The 16,587-nt window shown below is 41.1% G+C and overlaps 1 protein-coding gene across 1 annotated transcript in view; it reads left to right on the top strand.

Annotated features, from left to right (window-relative positions):
• The first annotated feature begins 8 nt into the window (after positions 1-8).
• Positions 9-16,587, top strand: part of LOC108545493 (uncharacterized) — a 23,806-nt gene continuing 7,227 nt past the window's right edge. The window contains exons 1-2 of the mRNA XM_017897150.1: positions 9-559; positions 13,880-13,988. Coding sequence (XP_017752639.1) covers positions 264-559; positions 13,880-13,988 — 405 coding nt within the window. The 5' untranslated portion in view covers positions 9-263. The remainder of the gene's footprint in view (positions 560-13,879; positions 13,989-16,587) is intronic.

Raw genomic sequence — 16,587 nt, 5'->3', positions numbered from 1 at the left:
AAGAGCGGAAAGGAGCGACGGCGTAAAAAGAGGAGCGAAAGAGAAGAAGATATACCTCGGAGATGAAAATCGGTGGATCGCTGTTCTCTAGGGAATCGAATAAGAGGTAGTAAGAGGAGGTTAGTCCGGATGGGAGTAGCGAACACTAGATCGTGGTCGATTCCTTCGGGCTGTCGAGGTCGTAGCAACGAGAACGAAGGAAAAGAGGACGGCCGTCTAACCGGGTCGTGGAAAAATCGAGTGTGCAGTGATTCGGTAGAACGATGACGACAACGACCGGAAGGTACGGTGCTATGGAAATGAGACATTCAAGAAGCGAGGATCTACTCGGCGTGATCTCCGGCTCGCGGTCTCCGAGCCCTAACGTGCCTCTGCCTAGTACCGCCTCCGAGGACGACCTTATCGCGGCCAGCGCCCTCCATGAGGCCACTGACTCCACGGTAAAACCAACGTGTCCCTTGTTGTCCTCGAGGGTCGCCGGACCGGCTGGTTTTCCAGCGGATCGTATCGATCCCGAGGATTCCATCCGGGATATTGTCACTGAAAATGATCTTTACAGGTTCGTATGAATTTTTATTCTCTTTTTTATTCTTTTCTTTTTCCTTGCTTGCTTTATATAATTACGCGTGTATATCAGGTAAGGTTGGTCGCCGTGCATGTTAGTTTATATTAATATACACACTGCTTCCTGTTAGAATATTATTTTTCATTAGCCTATTTACATAACCTTAAACAAAAAGTGGTTTCGAGCGATTCCTTCTACATTTTACAAATTATATCTATATATCCCGTGCTTCCTTTCTAAGCGAATAGTTCTCTAATTTCTTCATTAACACGGGACTGTTTCTCTCGCTAGTCTCTGCACTTTTTCCGCCTCGATCGTTATTTTTATACCGCTCGACGAAGTAGTGTCACGTTTTGTGAACGTCGATCTCTCGACTGTACTGACGTAGCGCGCTTTTTATTCGTGTCGCGAATGAAATCATCAATTTTTATCGATTTTTATCGATTTTTATCGACCTTAATCAGTGTTTATTGCGACAATGCAAGACTAATCAATTCCACTCGAAATTCGTAAATAAACCTCGATATCTGTTACGCTCTTTTATCTCGTTATCGTTTTCCTGGACAGATCCTCCATTTTTTATTACTCAAGTTTCGTTTCCGTTAGCCGAAAGCTACAGTCCGTATACGCGCGAGTCTTCCATGCGTAAATATACCAATAAAAGCGACTGAAATCGATAGCGGAAGAAAAAAGGAGGAATATAATATAGATGAACTATTTCTCGATAATTTACGACACGGAGAGCTCCTTTCGAAACTGATATTATAGATTTGCAAGTCGTGCCACGGAGATCCGGGACCCGAGATATGTGTGTTAACCATAAACGTGGACGAGTGTCTTCGAGTTAGCGACTTCACGAGATTTTCCATCCACCTTGCAGCAGTGGGACTTTAGGCTTGGAAACTTTAGGACGCGGAATGTATATTACACTTGCATAAACGACGTTTGACACTATCCTGCGCGTCGTAAAATTATTTTCTTGGTCGTCAAAAGGTGTACGACGTTAGAAAATTTCCAAAATAATATACATTATTTATATTATTCATATTTATATATATTATTTATATGTTATGTTTTTTGTAATATATATATTTATAATAGTAGGAAGGTTTAGTGTGTTTTTCAACAGTTAATTGCATTTTCTAAAATATTTCTATGAATTTCTTTGCGTATGTTGTTGTCAGATTTATTTAATAATTGTTATTTTAATGCGTAGAAATTTCTTGAATCTAGCGGCATTGGTTTTAAAAGATTCGAGGAGATAAAACGATTAGAGATTGCTCGATCTGATATACATTTTCACGAGAGATCAAAGTTCTAAGAAAAGTTGCTAAAATTGAAGCGTATCGGAAGGTGAATGTAAAAGTAAATTTAGAACGAAACTACTCGAAACCTATTTGTTCGTGAATAAGGAGATTTAATTGGACGCGAGTACACGGAGAGAGAAGTTGCAAATCGATTTGCATATTTTGTCATGGCGACGATATCGGATCAGTTCCTTTCTTTTTCTTTCTTTTTCGAGAAGCACTTAACTCGATCAATTTACCCGAGTACGAGGAAGCTTAATGAAATATACGTGTAAACAAATATATTAAATTAAATTGCGAATTTTCCCATGGCAACAACGTCGAATTTACGAATTCTTTTTCTTTGAGAGGGGCGGAGGGGGGAGGGTTGCACTTAACTCGTGAGACCTATTTGTCTGGGAATGCAAATGTTTAATAAAATATACACGGAGGCAAAAACCTTGAATTAATTACTTTGCGAATTTTCCCATAGCAACGACATTCAAATTATAACACCCTCCTTTTATCTTCTTCTACTTCTCGGGAACCACTTAACTCGTGAGACTTATTTGTTTGAGAATAAAAACATGGAATTAAAGTACACGTACAGGGAAAGATCTCAAATTAATTTACGAATTTTCCCATAGCAACGACATCGAATTTATCAGTTCTCCTTTCCTCGAGTACTCAATCCTTGCGAGGAATTTATTCGAAAAGGAAATTTAATCTTTTAACCCTTTGCACTCGAGAGGTGAGCTTCAGTGTCACCATTTCATAAAATTTGGAAGATCGATATTAATTAATATATCAAATTTAATGTAATGTAACAGTGTGCGAGGTATCGAAATCAAATAAATTTCATTATTATACAATTCTTTATTTACTGATCAAAATAGTATCGTCAGCTTTTTAGTAGAGAATCTTTCATTTTCTACTCTTTTCTACTCTTCTCTAGCCAAAAAATGGTCGAGTGCAAAGGGGGTTAATCCTTTAATCAGGAAGCCCCGATTAATTTTCGAATTCTCCCATAGCAACGACCTCGAATCTATTACTCCGATTTTCCCCTATTTCGCATAGCACCTACCTCCGTGTCGCGCGAAACCCCCGAGAAGAGGAAAAATCGTTTCCGGCTCGGTCGTTGCGCACAGTTCGATTTAGTCGGTGACGTTGAATCATTGACAAACTATTTGAGCTAGCTGGCTGTAGACGCGCGCTCGCGACGTGCACGCGGGCGCGTTTAAAAACGGAAAGCGAGGAGCGTTTCATTTTTAATGAAGAAGGAGCGGCTTCCGTAGGAGTGCGAGTCGTTCTCAATGAAAACGGCTTCGAAGGAAATTGCGAACGGCTGTGAGGCCGCCGGGTCTCCACTTAAGCCGCCATGTAATCCATGCAATTAATCAGCTCGCCTCCGTTTCAACAGTTTCAGCAATTTTATCTGTAATTACGGATAACCATGCGCTTCTATCACCATCGTTACATACGTGGCGACTCGCACGATTAATCTTCCAGTATTCCTTTCTTTCTCTTTCCCCCCTATTCGGATTATCGGGTTTGTAATCGCCGCATAACAACGTATTTTAGAATATAGTGACTCATTCTTTATTGGTCAAGAAAGGTATATACCGATTCTATTGTGATTTTTATTAAAAACAATCCCAATATATTTAATTTTATTATAAAAAATCTTCCAGTATTCCTTTCTTTCTCTTTCCCCCCTATTCGGATTATCGGGTTTGTAATCGCCGCAAAACAACGTATTTTCGAATATAGTGACTCATTCTTTATTGGTCAAGAAAGGTATATACCGATTCTATTGTGATTTTTATTAAAAACAATCCCAATATATTTAATTTTATTATAAAAAATCTTCCAGTATTCCTTTCTTTCTCTTTTCCCCCTATTCGGATTATCGGTTTTATAATCGCCGCAAAATAACGTATTTTCGAATATAGTGACTCATTCTTTATTGGTCAAGAAAGGTATATACCGATTCTATTGTGATTTTTATTAAAAACAATCCCAATATATTTAATTTTATTATAAAAAATCTTCCAGTATTCCTTTCTTTCTCTTTTCCCCCTATTCGGATTATCGGTTTTATAATCGCCGCAAAATAACGTATTTTCGAATATAGTGACTCATTCTTTATTGGTCAAGAAAGGTATATACCGATTCTATTGTAATTTTTATTGAGAAAAATCCTAATATGTCTAATTTTATTAGGAAAAGTCCCAAAGCTGACTTCCATTGGCCGTATTACAAGAGTACCCTTTTAATCCTTTGCACTCGAGAGGTGACTCGCAGTCGCCATTTAATCAGATTCTAAAGATCGACGTTAACTAATATATCAAATTTAAAATTACCTAACGATGTGTGGAATGTCGAAGGAAAATAATTCTATGTCTTAATTTGCATGTGATTTCTCATTTACCATTTTAAAAATATCCTCGACTCTATGACAGAAGGTCTTCGAATTGCTGTTTTTCTGTAACGAAAAAGTCGTCGAGTGCAAAGGATTAACCCTTTCAATGCTGGACAAATGTCTATTATTCTAGTATTATCGTAAACACTTATGGTGATCCGGCTATTGAAAATGTGTAACATTTATCTCTCTAGCGTCTACACAGTATCGGTCATCGCCAGATACGACAGAAAGTTAATCCCATAAACAATTTCTCCAACCTGTGAAACACCTCAAATAGGGCTTCTGAGAAGGAATTCGAGCATTTATAACTTTATAAGTTTATAAATTTGTAAATTTATTTTCTGGCAGAGTTCACTGGAATAGTAAACCATTGCGTGCAAAACGATGTAATATCGCTGTAATATTGTTTGGCACTAAAGGAGTTAAGGAAACACTTTATACAGGGCTTTTGAGAAGGAATTCAAGCATTTGTAATGTTTTGTAAATTTATTTCGAGGCATAGTTCACTGGAATAGTAAACCATCGCGTGCAAAACGATGTAATATCGTTGTTTGGCACTAAAGGAGTCAAGGAAACACTTCAGATAGAGCTTTTGAGAAGGAATTCAAGCATTTGTAATGTTTTGTAAATTTATTTCGAGGCATAGTTCACTGGAATAGTAAACCATCGCGTGCAAACCGATGTAATATCGTTGCTGGGCGCCAAAAGAGTCAGGGAAACACTTCGTGCCTTGTCAGAACCTTTTTGGCTCTCGAACCCAGTTCAGTCACGCACGCTTCGTACACGAGATTAATTTTTGTTGCTGGATTAAACGTATTTTTCCAACAACCACCTTTCTATTTTTTTTTCTTTTCTTTTTTAATATCAACTTTCCGCTGTTTTCTTTTCACTGCTTGAAAGAAATTTGCTCTCTCCAAAGACGCTTCGGAACGCATACAAAATATTTGCGATGCATGTTCAACGGTAAAAATAAGAATCACGAATGGGTTAAAAATAACTTTCATTTTTGGCAACACGATGGTCGATGCTAGTCTCCGATCACAGTCGTCGTCATTCGAATGATACGAGATTTTATCTACACTCGGAACACGTTACTTAAGGTTATGAATTAAGCTGACGAGTCTTGGAAACCGATCGGTAAAATTCCAAAAATTTATTTATTTTAAACCAAAAACCCTCCTTGCATTCGTCCAGTCAGAAAAATTATAAGGATTAACTTGGAAATATCTAGGTTAGTTTTAAAAATTATTAATATAGATTATTAGTAAATTAAGAATTATTAACCCTTTGCACTCGAGAGGTGACCCTCAGTCACCATTTCATAAAATTTGGAAGATCGATATTAATTAATATATCAGATTTAATGTAATGCAACAGTGTGCAAGGTATCGAAATCGAATAATTCTACAATTCTTTATTTACTGCTCAAAAAAGTATCGTCAGTTTTTTAATGGAGAATCTTTGATATTCTACTCTTCTCTAGCCAAAAAATCGTCGAGTGCAAAGGGTTAATAAAATATCGGAATAAAATAATTCCGTGATTTAATTTATAAATTCCTTTTTACGTTACTGGGAAAAATTTCGTCGACCTCGTAAGAGCTTCAAAGCTTTGACTCGTTGCTTTCTCGTAACGATAAATTCTTCGAGTGCTCGATAGAATGTACTGCAATACTGCAGTACTGCAGAATTCCACTTTCGTCGTTGTCGTTTATTCATTTTCGTAATTATTCAAAATATAATTAATTTCCATGAAGTATACGTTATCCATTGTCCTCGTGCAGTTGCATCGTTTTGCGTCCTCGAAATATATACTGCATATTAAATATACATCATACTAAATGTGTATATTGATATACAAAATTTTTAATGAATCATTTTCCAAGTATTAAATCCTCGAGACAGCTGAAATCCAGCTGACTCACGGTGTGTTGAGTTTATCCATTTGCATTATACGAATTAACGAAAAATATTCCATCATCGCAAATTTCTTTTATTATATCAGACTTACGAGTATCTAAAAAATTATTGTAAACCTAATATTCCAATTATGCAGCGATTACTTCGTTGTGAGAATGCGGACTCTGTAATAAAAGAAAGAAGGAAATTAAAAATTAATTTCTTAAAATAATACGATATATAAAATACTGGAATAAAACTAGGTACATTGATTTATGTACCATTTTCTCCTCTGCTGTTGCCAAATATCTCGTCGACTTTACAGCAGAAGAGATAAGCTGAGTACTGATATATGTACATCGTGTGTACATACACGCTCCACTTCCTCCAAGTGTCACTAATTTTAAACGACCATTATCTTAACACGTATCTTCCAAAAACATTATCAGTAATAATATGTGTAGAATTAATCGGGCTTACTATTGACGTGCACCTTGTCGAGATAACGATTCGGTGTATGGAGAGTAGAAATTAAAATATATCCCACTGATAATTTTGGAATTCGTGTTGCACAATAATAGCATTCTTCTGACATCGGAAATTCGGAAAGGTTCGATTACTTTTGCGACACAGTGTATATATGACACGAGATAAAACGATAGCACGATTTTCGACGTTCCTCGAGCAATTTCCTGGCAGTACATCTCGTGTAATAGAAGTATAATAGAAATTATAACACGATTTCACAAGAGAAGATAAAAATATTACAAAAGAATTTTTATCTTCGGGATATTTTCGTAGATATAGCAAAAATCGATATTTGTAATCCATTTATCGCATAAATTTACTCGATTTTAGCCTATGGACTCCAATGATTCGATTGTAGCCTCGAGTTCCATTTCATACCACACAGATCGATTCGAACGAAACACCCTGTATATACAATAGAGAGCAGGAACTTATCTAACTCGCGTACTAACTCATCGATAACCGGTCTGCAATCTGATTTCTCAACTGGACAGGTATAGCAATAAACTAAAATAAACTCGCTGGTCGAACTACCTTATCAAAATATCTTCCAAGAACATTCGTCTGCGATCCATCGACTTGATTTACGATTCACGAATATCGGTGTTCCCCGAATCCCTGTGAGATACCATCGAAAGGTCTGTGCTCGGTGGGTCGAAGGCAAATGCACGTGTCCTCAGGTATCGTTTCGTGACATCCAGGACTGTTTCGAGCAGCCAAATGGGTTGGGTATGATCCGGTGCATCGTCGTTCGGTAGCCATCGAATCGGAATCGGCGATCAACGCGTTCCCTGGTGCATGACCATCGACTCGTGCCTAGTGTCGAGCAACACAGGCTCTTCGGCTATTGTGCAGAAAAGAACAGGGCTAAAGATAGCGATATATTTGAGAGCTGCTTCCTCGCCTCGCCCCGATGACCAATCCTCCGCTTTCCAACCATTGTGCATCGTTTCAACCGAAATACAATTGAAATACAATGGAGATACAGACTCGGTGGATAGTTTTGATTCATGGTTATGCTTCCATTAATCTTCTGCGATCCTACTTTCTTCTCATCTCTTTTAATTGTCTCGCTTTGTTTGTTTCTATTTTCAGCGAGTAAATAAAATTCTTACCGATTCAGTTCACACTACTGACATGGACACTTCAGATTTCTTTTCAGATTTTCAGATTATTCGTAGCTTTTCACGGTGAATTCGCCATTACGATACCCTTTCTTCGAGTAATTCAGATGTCTGTTGCTGCTGACGCGAGTTCACGTCATTTGTGATGTTTCTTTGGTAATTCATGGTACCTGTGACGTTCATGTGCTTGCTTATTTATGACTTATGGCTTGCTTCTTCCAAGGAATCCACGTTACTTATGACTTATGGCTTAGTTCTTCTAAAGAATTCACATTGCTTATGACTTGTGACTTACTTCCTCTAAGTAAGTCACATTACTTATGGCTTATGACTTACTTTTCCCAAGTAATTCACGTTACTTATGGTCCTCGGAGTTTCTCATGCATCGAATATTTTTAAATAAATTTTCAATTTATGTATTTGAAGCAATCTCGAATCTCTTCGTTTCAACCGGTCTCCGTACCTGAAAAGCGGGGAAATTACTGGTGGTACTCGTGTTAATGGATTCTAAAGGTATTAGCCGAGGTATTTCGGTAGTAGTGGCTGGGTTATAAAGCGGAGGCGAAGCTTGGAATGTCACTTGGTCCACAAAGGGTTAACCTTGCCGCTTGCGAAATAAGGAAGCTCCGTGTGGTCGTCTTTATTTAGATTTTCCAGATATCCATCGTCGCTCGTTTCACATGAACGAATCGCTTTGAACGTCGCCTTTGAACTTGCTAAAAAAGAAAAAAAAAAATCAGCACTTCAAATCCTTTTTAATGGAATCTTTTAACCTTTTGCACCCGAGAGGCGACCTTTAGTCATCATTCGATACAATTCTGAAGGTCGATATTAATTAATATATGAAATTTGGGATAACGTAACAGTGCGCGAGGTATTAAAATCAAATAATTCTACGTGTTAATTATTACACGATTGTTTATTTACCGTCGAACGAAATATTGTCAGCTTTATTGCAGAAAATCTTCGAAATTCTATCCTCCTTTGGCCAAAAGATCGTCGAGTGGAAAAAGTTAGTATGGTAATATTCTGTTTTCATGGGAAAGACATTCTCCACCTAGTAACACGTACTGTTTTATTTTTATAGCTAAACCAGCTACAATACTGTGTAGTTCGTTGTAAGACGAGTACCATGAAAATGTATGGTTCCATTTAGAGGAACGAGGCTAACTTGGAGATCTTGGCGAGTAACGATCGGAAAATAATTCCACTTTTCTATTATGTTTCTCTCGCTGATTCGGGCAACATTAACGCCGACAGTATTCGAGATCTTCTGTCAAGATACGAGCGAGATGCTTGTGTAATATTATATAGATTTGTACGATTAAATAATTAACCGTGTATGCTTGAAACAGATGTTCCATATAGACTAGCAGAATAGCTGGTTTCGCAGGATTATGAATTCCAAAGATCGAATCAGCGTGTACGAATCTGCAGGCGCCTATGGCTCGGAGACTGCACGGGGTGAAGCTAGTTTCTGTGGATTATCGTTTCATATCGTGCTCGGTCTATTTCTGTTGACAAAGAGAGAAGTAGGGATCGTTGGAGAGTAAAGCTTCCAAATCGGTCAAGTCGTTGGGTCTCTGCTTTAATCGATTTCCACTGAAAATCACGAGAAATATATCAACCTCCAATCTTCTGAACTACACTAGCGCCACCCTGGCGACTTCGACAGTACACGAATAGTTATAATATAGCACTTGATTTTATTCTCATCGATGAAACAACGCGGGAAAAAAGATTTATAACCTCAATAAAAATTTCTCTCTTATTTTCTTCTCTTTTATCTGCAACAGAAAGCAAAAATATGTTATATACAGTGTTCGGGTAGCAGCGTTAAAAGATTCTCAGAATACGAAGAATCGGAATATGTACATAGGAGATAGTAATCGCTACCTGAAATACCTACTCTAAACTCTGGCAAGATGCATTAAAGCGCTCGTATTAGCAACTTAATGTTCGCTAATGGTAGATTTCGTTACACCCGCTTGATACGAAAATTTCACCTCTGCTCCGAAAACACGCGGGAACAGAAGCGTATCTTCACTTTCTTCCGCGCGTGCATCGCGTTCGATCTCTGGAAAAAAAAAGTGCACACATAGCTCGAGTCGGAGAAAAAGAGGAGAATAACGCACCCTTTTGCGGTTAGAGCGCCATCTTTGGCCGCGGTGATACTCGGGCATCCGTTAACCCTTTCACTGGGATACTCGGCTTAGAAAGTTGCCTGAAAATCGTCGTCGTGCAGGCCGTACAAATCGCTGGCCGTAATAAACGACAGCCTAATTCGTATGCCAATTTCCCCGCTGATGAGCGATTCGATTTACGATATTACGGGCCACGTCGGGAATACGTATTACCCTACTAGCTCTACTTTACCTACTGGTACGTTATGCAACGCGCGTATATCCACGAACAATGCGCGTAATTTTCCTTTTCGGCTAGTCCTGCCGTGACAAGGCAACGTTCGATGGTACGGCGTGAATACGCGACGAGGTTTCTCGTTTTTTCGTGGACCGCATGTTGATAGGGTCCGCCGCACTAAAAATTAGAGTTGCAAATGTGCCGCGATCTCTGCAAGATAGACGAGATACGAGAATTAATCGATAGAGCAATAAAGCAGAGCGATAATTCGTTGGAAAAATCTTACAGAAAAGTCACGAATGACGCAGTGGCCTTGTTTCCGTTTAAACTGGAAAATGTCAGGTGGCGGGATCGGGCTTTGTTTATCTCCAGTATTAGTAAGGCCGAAGTGGCGCTGCTGTGCGATTCCCACGCGCCGTAAATTGCATATCACGGCCGGACATTGTGATACTTTCCGATGTATAATGAAATCTGAACAAGCAATGCATTTATCCCGAGTGTAAGGCAGGACAGGCAGTAGTAGCATCCGAATGTACCATTAGTCGCGCGTCATGGCCCGATGCACTGGCACTTTTCAACGCAAAACCTGAATAGCGAAAAGTGTCAATAAGACTGCGATGGCGCTATGGTACAATTCGATCGCGCTGTCGATTGCACGGTACAGCGCCCACGTAGTTCCAAGTTTCGACGTGAAATTTCGGCAGCGCAGTGTTCGTAATTATCGTAGGTGTCAGTCGGACTGAGATGGCGCTGCGGTAGATTTTTAGCGCATCGTCAATTGCGTAACAGGATCTTATACTGCGACATTTCTCGATATAAAATTCAAACTACGTTACTGTGTTATGTGGCACTCGAATAACTGGAGCATCGAATAGCAACGTCTATCGATACTGTGACGCCCGTTAGCAACTGACAGTTGGTACACTTATCTACTTCGATTTCTATCAGCTCGCTTATAGAAACATTCTAATATTAATATTAGACTATTAGAAATTTAAACGCCCATCGATTTACAGGTTATTAATTATCGTATTTGTTGATTTATGAAATATCTCCGTGATATTTAAAGAGATCGAATGATGCAGCATTTACGATGATTAATGAGAATCGTGCTGCTTCGATAGTCAGCTGTACCAGGTGCTATTTCAGATAACGCATCGCTCGTGGGATTCAGGGAAAACTGGATTGCCATTGGCTGCTTTTCATTGGGTTCTATTCAATTTATACACATTCGGGTCCTGAATCCACCGTACTTCGGCGAATACGCCTCGACCTTAACGACCATTTTCTACGGTCGTGTACTTTTGTGGCCGAACAATGGTCCACCAGTGGCAACTTTCTCTGAAATCGTTTGCGCAGTTTATACCAGAGTACTGAGAATACTCTGGCAATTCCCTGCTGATTTCCACTACTTCCGTGGCCGATGTCAAGCTCGGATTAACGGAAAGAAATAATTTGTCTCGTCACAGTTCTAACAACCAGATAATCGTCATCTTCCAAGAAGGCAGAGATTTCAACGTGCAAATACAGGACATCTAGCTCAAGGCCACCGAAAAGAGAAACTCTGTCACGACACTCGGAACGAGCCAACGACACAACCTGTCCTCAACTTCCCTCCAAATTGACGAATCCAGCCGAACAATCGTCAGAATCCCAAGTAAAAATTCGAAATTTCAGCCGCCCTTTTCCCCGCGACCCGTGGACGTTCAGTCATCCAACAGAAGCAGCCCCAGCAATTAGATCCTCTTCTCGCGTATCGCTTTACAAACCGGCGAGCAACCTGGATGATGAATCAGACCCAGCTTTCGAATCGGTATTCCCGAGTTTCATACGCGGCATGGAAGAGAGACCCCGATCACGGAATCGGTGGATCGTGTCGCGATCGTCACCTTCGGGATCCTGCTAGAGTTACATCGAGGCTAGTTTCGCGCGACGGAGACTCGGTCCAGGAAGGCGTGACGGCGCGTGGAGGAGCCAGAGCCAGGCCTGACTGGCAACCCGGAAGACGCGAAGATCGTCGTTGGATCCCGGAGCGGGCGTATCGCGCGTCTCGAGGAATCGTGAAAGCGAAAGTCTCTGGGAGAATGGACGGGCCGTGTAACGGCGGTGCGAGTGTCAGTGACTGAACCAGTGGAAGAGAAAAAGAGCCGGAGAGAGGAAGTTTCGGAGAGCATTGGAATCCCGGGACAGAAAGAGAGAAATCGATCGGAGCGACTGGAGGGAACCCAAGAGGCGCACCATGACCGAAAGGTCGTCTGCCATCTTCTCGACGTCGTCGCGAATATCGCTCGTTACCTCGACTCTCGCGTGGGACCCGAGCAGACTTCCGGTTTCCAAACGGCAGGTCTCTAACGGGAGACCGCGTTCATTAGGGTATCTATGCTCTGTTCGGAGAAAAAGCGGAAAATATAAACGAAACGTGGTCAGTGCTATGGCTAGAGCTGAGTGGCTTTCAGACGTCGATATTCGGGAACGAATAACGGAGGAGCTTTGTCGAGGGTGCTCGCAGGGGTCAGGAAAAGGTGTTCCAGTTCTGCCCTGATCACGCTCCCTTTGCTTGTAGTCCAAACGTCCATGTTCTGGGACGAGTAACGAAGTGTAGGAAGGATTTTAGTAAAGTAGACGGTACACTGCCAGGTCTAGGTTGGTTTTTAATTTATGTCATTGAGGAAGAATCCCCAGGGACCGGCGCTAGACTTTCCGTTCGGGCCCGGTCGGTCCTCATGGACTGGCCCAGACTAGGACCAAAAGGTGCTAACTTTTGGTATTAAATTCTTCGACATCTTTGGATCTAACGTTTGGAAATTAGTATTATAACGATTGGTACAGTATCTCCGAGTTTTATGAAAACAGCCTGGGCACTAAACGTGTTAAGGGCGTTCCATACTTGACTAGAATAATGTAGGAAGGATTTTAATAAACTAGCCGCTTTGCTCCTGGGTAACTCTTTTATTCTCTCCGTACGTTGGTTGGATAGTTCCCCAAAAATGAATCCGCTGTTTTATAGGGCGCGTCCCCTCTCCGTAGCCTCTTCCGCTGAGCTCCGATCCAGACTCCCCAGTTTGGCGTCTAGCATCCCCATCTGTGGCTGTTGTCCTTGGGCCTCAGCTCCAAGAGCTCCAACGAAGAGTTTCCTCACGTTGACAGACAATGGGCAACGGTAAAAGTTGTCCACAAAAGGACCCTTGCCGAGGATCCTCACAGGGGTCATATAAAGGTGTCCTGCCCTATCCTGATCACGCGCCCTTCGCGTGGTCGGTTATATTTTCTGCCAATTCTCTCTGAACGAAGTATAGTGTCTTAGCAGTCGATAGGGCAATGGAATCGTTGCGCGTGATCTGTGGCAAAGGAACGAGATAGACCCGCGATTGTTGTTTCATCCGTGACTCATCTCGTCGCGTAATGTCTCATACCGAGATTATTCGAGTCACTCCTCGCGATAACGATGAAGCTACGGCTGCTCGATCACTTGGAGAAACGCGTGAGAAACTGTCAGGTTACGCTTGATCCGAATAAATGGGAATAAAATTCGCCTGGAGAGATAGCGCGGCTGTATTTCGCCTTTTTCCCGCCATTCGTATCTAGTTTCACTTTTGTTAATTACAAATATTCGCATCTGTTTAAGGTTTCGATGACGATCGAGAGCCTGCAAGATAATGTCCTCTCACGTGTCTAATGTACCTTCTGTTTACAGGTTCGTGTTGTTCAAGCGTCACTACGATAAGTACGTGGCCTTGGCGGCCAAGTACGAGGAAGCCAAAGGTGTTGCCTATTATTTGGAAGAACGTTATCACGAAGTGAAGGTACGTGAAAGAAGATGATAGATCTTCGATGATATCGCTTTCATCGATTAGGCAAATAAGACTACGAAATATGCTTTCTGCGAAACGATTCGATGGCAAGTACACGCGTTCGAATTGGAATGAGAACATTGAACGATTACACGTGTACGGTAAAAGGAAGCTCGGAGGAAGCTAGTCGACCGTGACTGGCTACCGATCGGTAGATCGGCCTAATCGTATGCATACATAAGGACAGCGGTATGCGAATCTTCTTAATTGGTCAAACACTCGCGTCCAGTAGCTCGATACGATGTGACGGGGAAAATAAACGACACGTATCACATAGAGGCTAGCTTAAGGACTTCAGACTGATTAGCTTTGAAACTAATTAATCATTATTTAATCAGATTTATTATCATTCGATATTGTTAACGAACTTCGTACGTTAACATTGTTCAGTCGTTAAAATTATTTGCAAGCGAATAAACATGGTAAATAGTATTGGGATTATGGGGTTTATAATCATAAGGTATATCTGTCATTAGAAGATACAGTGCTGGACAAAAGTATCGGCACAGCATGGTTGTTGTGGTACAAGTGTTTATAACTACTAAACAGATCGATTTGAAGGAAAAACTTTTTGACATATTCATTTATTATTTATAATAGATAGTAAATGATAATAAATGAGTAGATAATAAATGAATATGTCAAAAAGGTATCTTTAATAGATAATAAATGAGTATGTCAAAAAGTTTTTCCTTCAAATCGATTTGTTTAGTAGTTTAAGCACTTGTACTACAACAACCATGCTGTGCCAATACTTTTGTCCAGCACTGTATATCTATCTTTGAGTGCTCTTTTAGAGCGACTGTCTCATGAGAGAGTGTCAAGAAGGTACGTGACGAATTCACCTAAATCCCCAATTCTTATCTAATGTGTATATAAACATTCCTTCCCGGAATCCAGGTCTTATCAATTATTTATTCACACCTTATGTCGTAGATCGATTTTTGTATATAAACTTCTCTTTCAACAAATACGTTAACAGTTTACGTCATTCCTTAGTTATTCCGCTATCTCTACGAGCAAAAGGTGTACAGGTTAATTGGGACAAAAATAACGGAGAATCGGATGATAAAAATTCGAACTATCTGACTTCCTTAACCGTTTGAGACCCAAGTAGCTCTTGAGGCTTTCGGAAGAACACGGTCGAAAAACTCTGAACAACGCGATAATGCTTGCCTTAACCCATTCGAGACGGCTGTTCTTTTCGAACACGGGCCCCAGGACCGACTACTCAGAATATCAGATAAGGGCCCGTTGTTATTATTGCACACACGGTGTGCAACCGGTCTTATAGCCTCGGGAATCAATTGCACACACGGTGTGCAGTCGGTCTCGAGAGAAGTCCAAACGGCGCGATAGCGCTTGTTTAATTTTATGTCGCAAAATCCCAATCGTCGCAATAGCGCTTGTTGGTACTATGTGACTTACATGCATCAGCAAAGGTGAGCGCTGCTTGGGACTGAAACGGTTAATCTGCCTACCGGCCATGGCAACTGACTTCCTCCGAGGTGCCAACAGCGCTTGCAGACGTTAGAGAAAGTTAGGCTTCGATTCTGGAAGCTCGGAACGTGACGAAGCCAAAGAAGGGTCGTCGATCGTTCCCTCTCTAACGTGATTTGCGTCGGTGTGCCGTGAATTTGAATAAAATTCGCGTTATCACGTCATCCGCCGTTTTACGACCATCGAGATTGCCGGGTTGCTGAGAAGGCCGCAGGGCCCCGGAATTTTCCACGATTTCGCGCCTCGAGGCGCGATCGGATCTCCAGGGGAACATTGTACCCTGTTTCGCACACGGGGGTAGCCACGCGAAGAGGCTTCGAGCGCATCTGGGATAAATAACACGCGTAAATTCGTACAAGCGCTACGTAACGCGGCAATTAATCCTCGAGACGATTGCAACAAAGATACAAGCTCTTCCGCGATCTTGTTAGTCTGCTCGATGGGATCTGGCCCCGGGGAGCGTGTGCAGCGAGTGAAATCAACTTGCTCTCGCCTCTTGCAATACTATCCGCAAAAATGTGCGAGAGAAAACGGGCTCCTTGCACGGGTTGTTTGTTATCTGAAGGAACGTATCGATAAGATGCCACTCCCGTGGAGAAATTTTTCTCACCGCAGAGGTATGTACAGGGTGGACCATGCAATTGTGCAATTATTAATTGCGTGATCTTTTCGAGGAAAAGCGAACGCGACGAAATGACAAAGATTTATCAATTCTGTGGTAAAGGATCGGGATTTATAGAGATTTAACCCTTTGAGCGCTATGAACCCATATATGGGTTCTCGCACAACCATCCGATTTGGACTATAAACGCTGTATAGTTTTATAAAATAATAATTTTGAAATAGTTTACTATTAGTTTAGAATATTGCCGAAACGTGCTTCGTCGTAAGAAGTGGGGGGTCCCACACGGCACGGGTCCCAACGTCGAACAGCTCAGGGCTCAAAGGGTTAACTTTAAACTTTGATTATATTTTATTCTCTTGCAATACAAATGCGCGAAGACTCGAGTCTTGCGCGATGCGTGATGCAGACGGTAAGTTGTCGAAAGAG

This window comes from Eufriesea mexicana, unplaced genomic scaffold, assembly GCF_001483705.2.
Source record: "Eufriesea mexicana isolate 0111107269 unplaced genomic scaffold, ASM148370v2 scaffold386, whole genome shotgun sequence".
Taxonomy (NCBI): Eukaryota; Metazoa; Arthropoda; class Insecta; order Hymenoptera; family Apidae; genus Eufriesea; species Eufriesea mexicana.
This window is presented reverse-complemented; position numbering and strand designations above follow the sequence as displayed.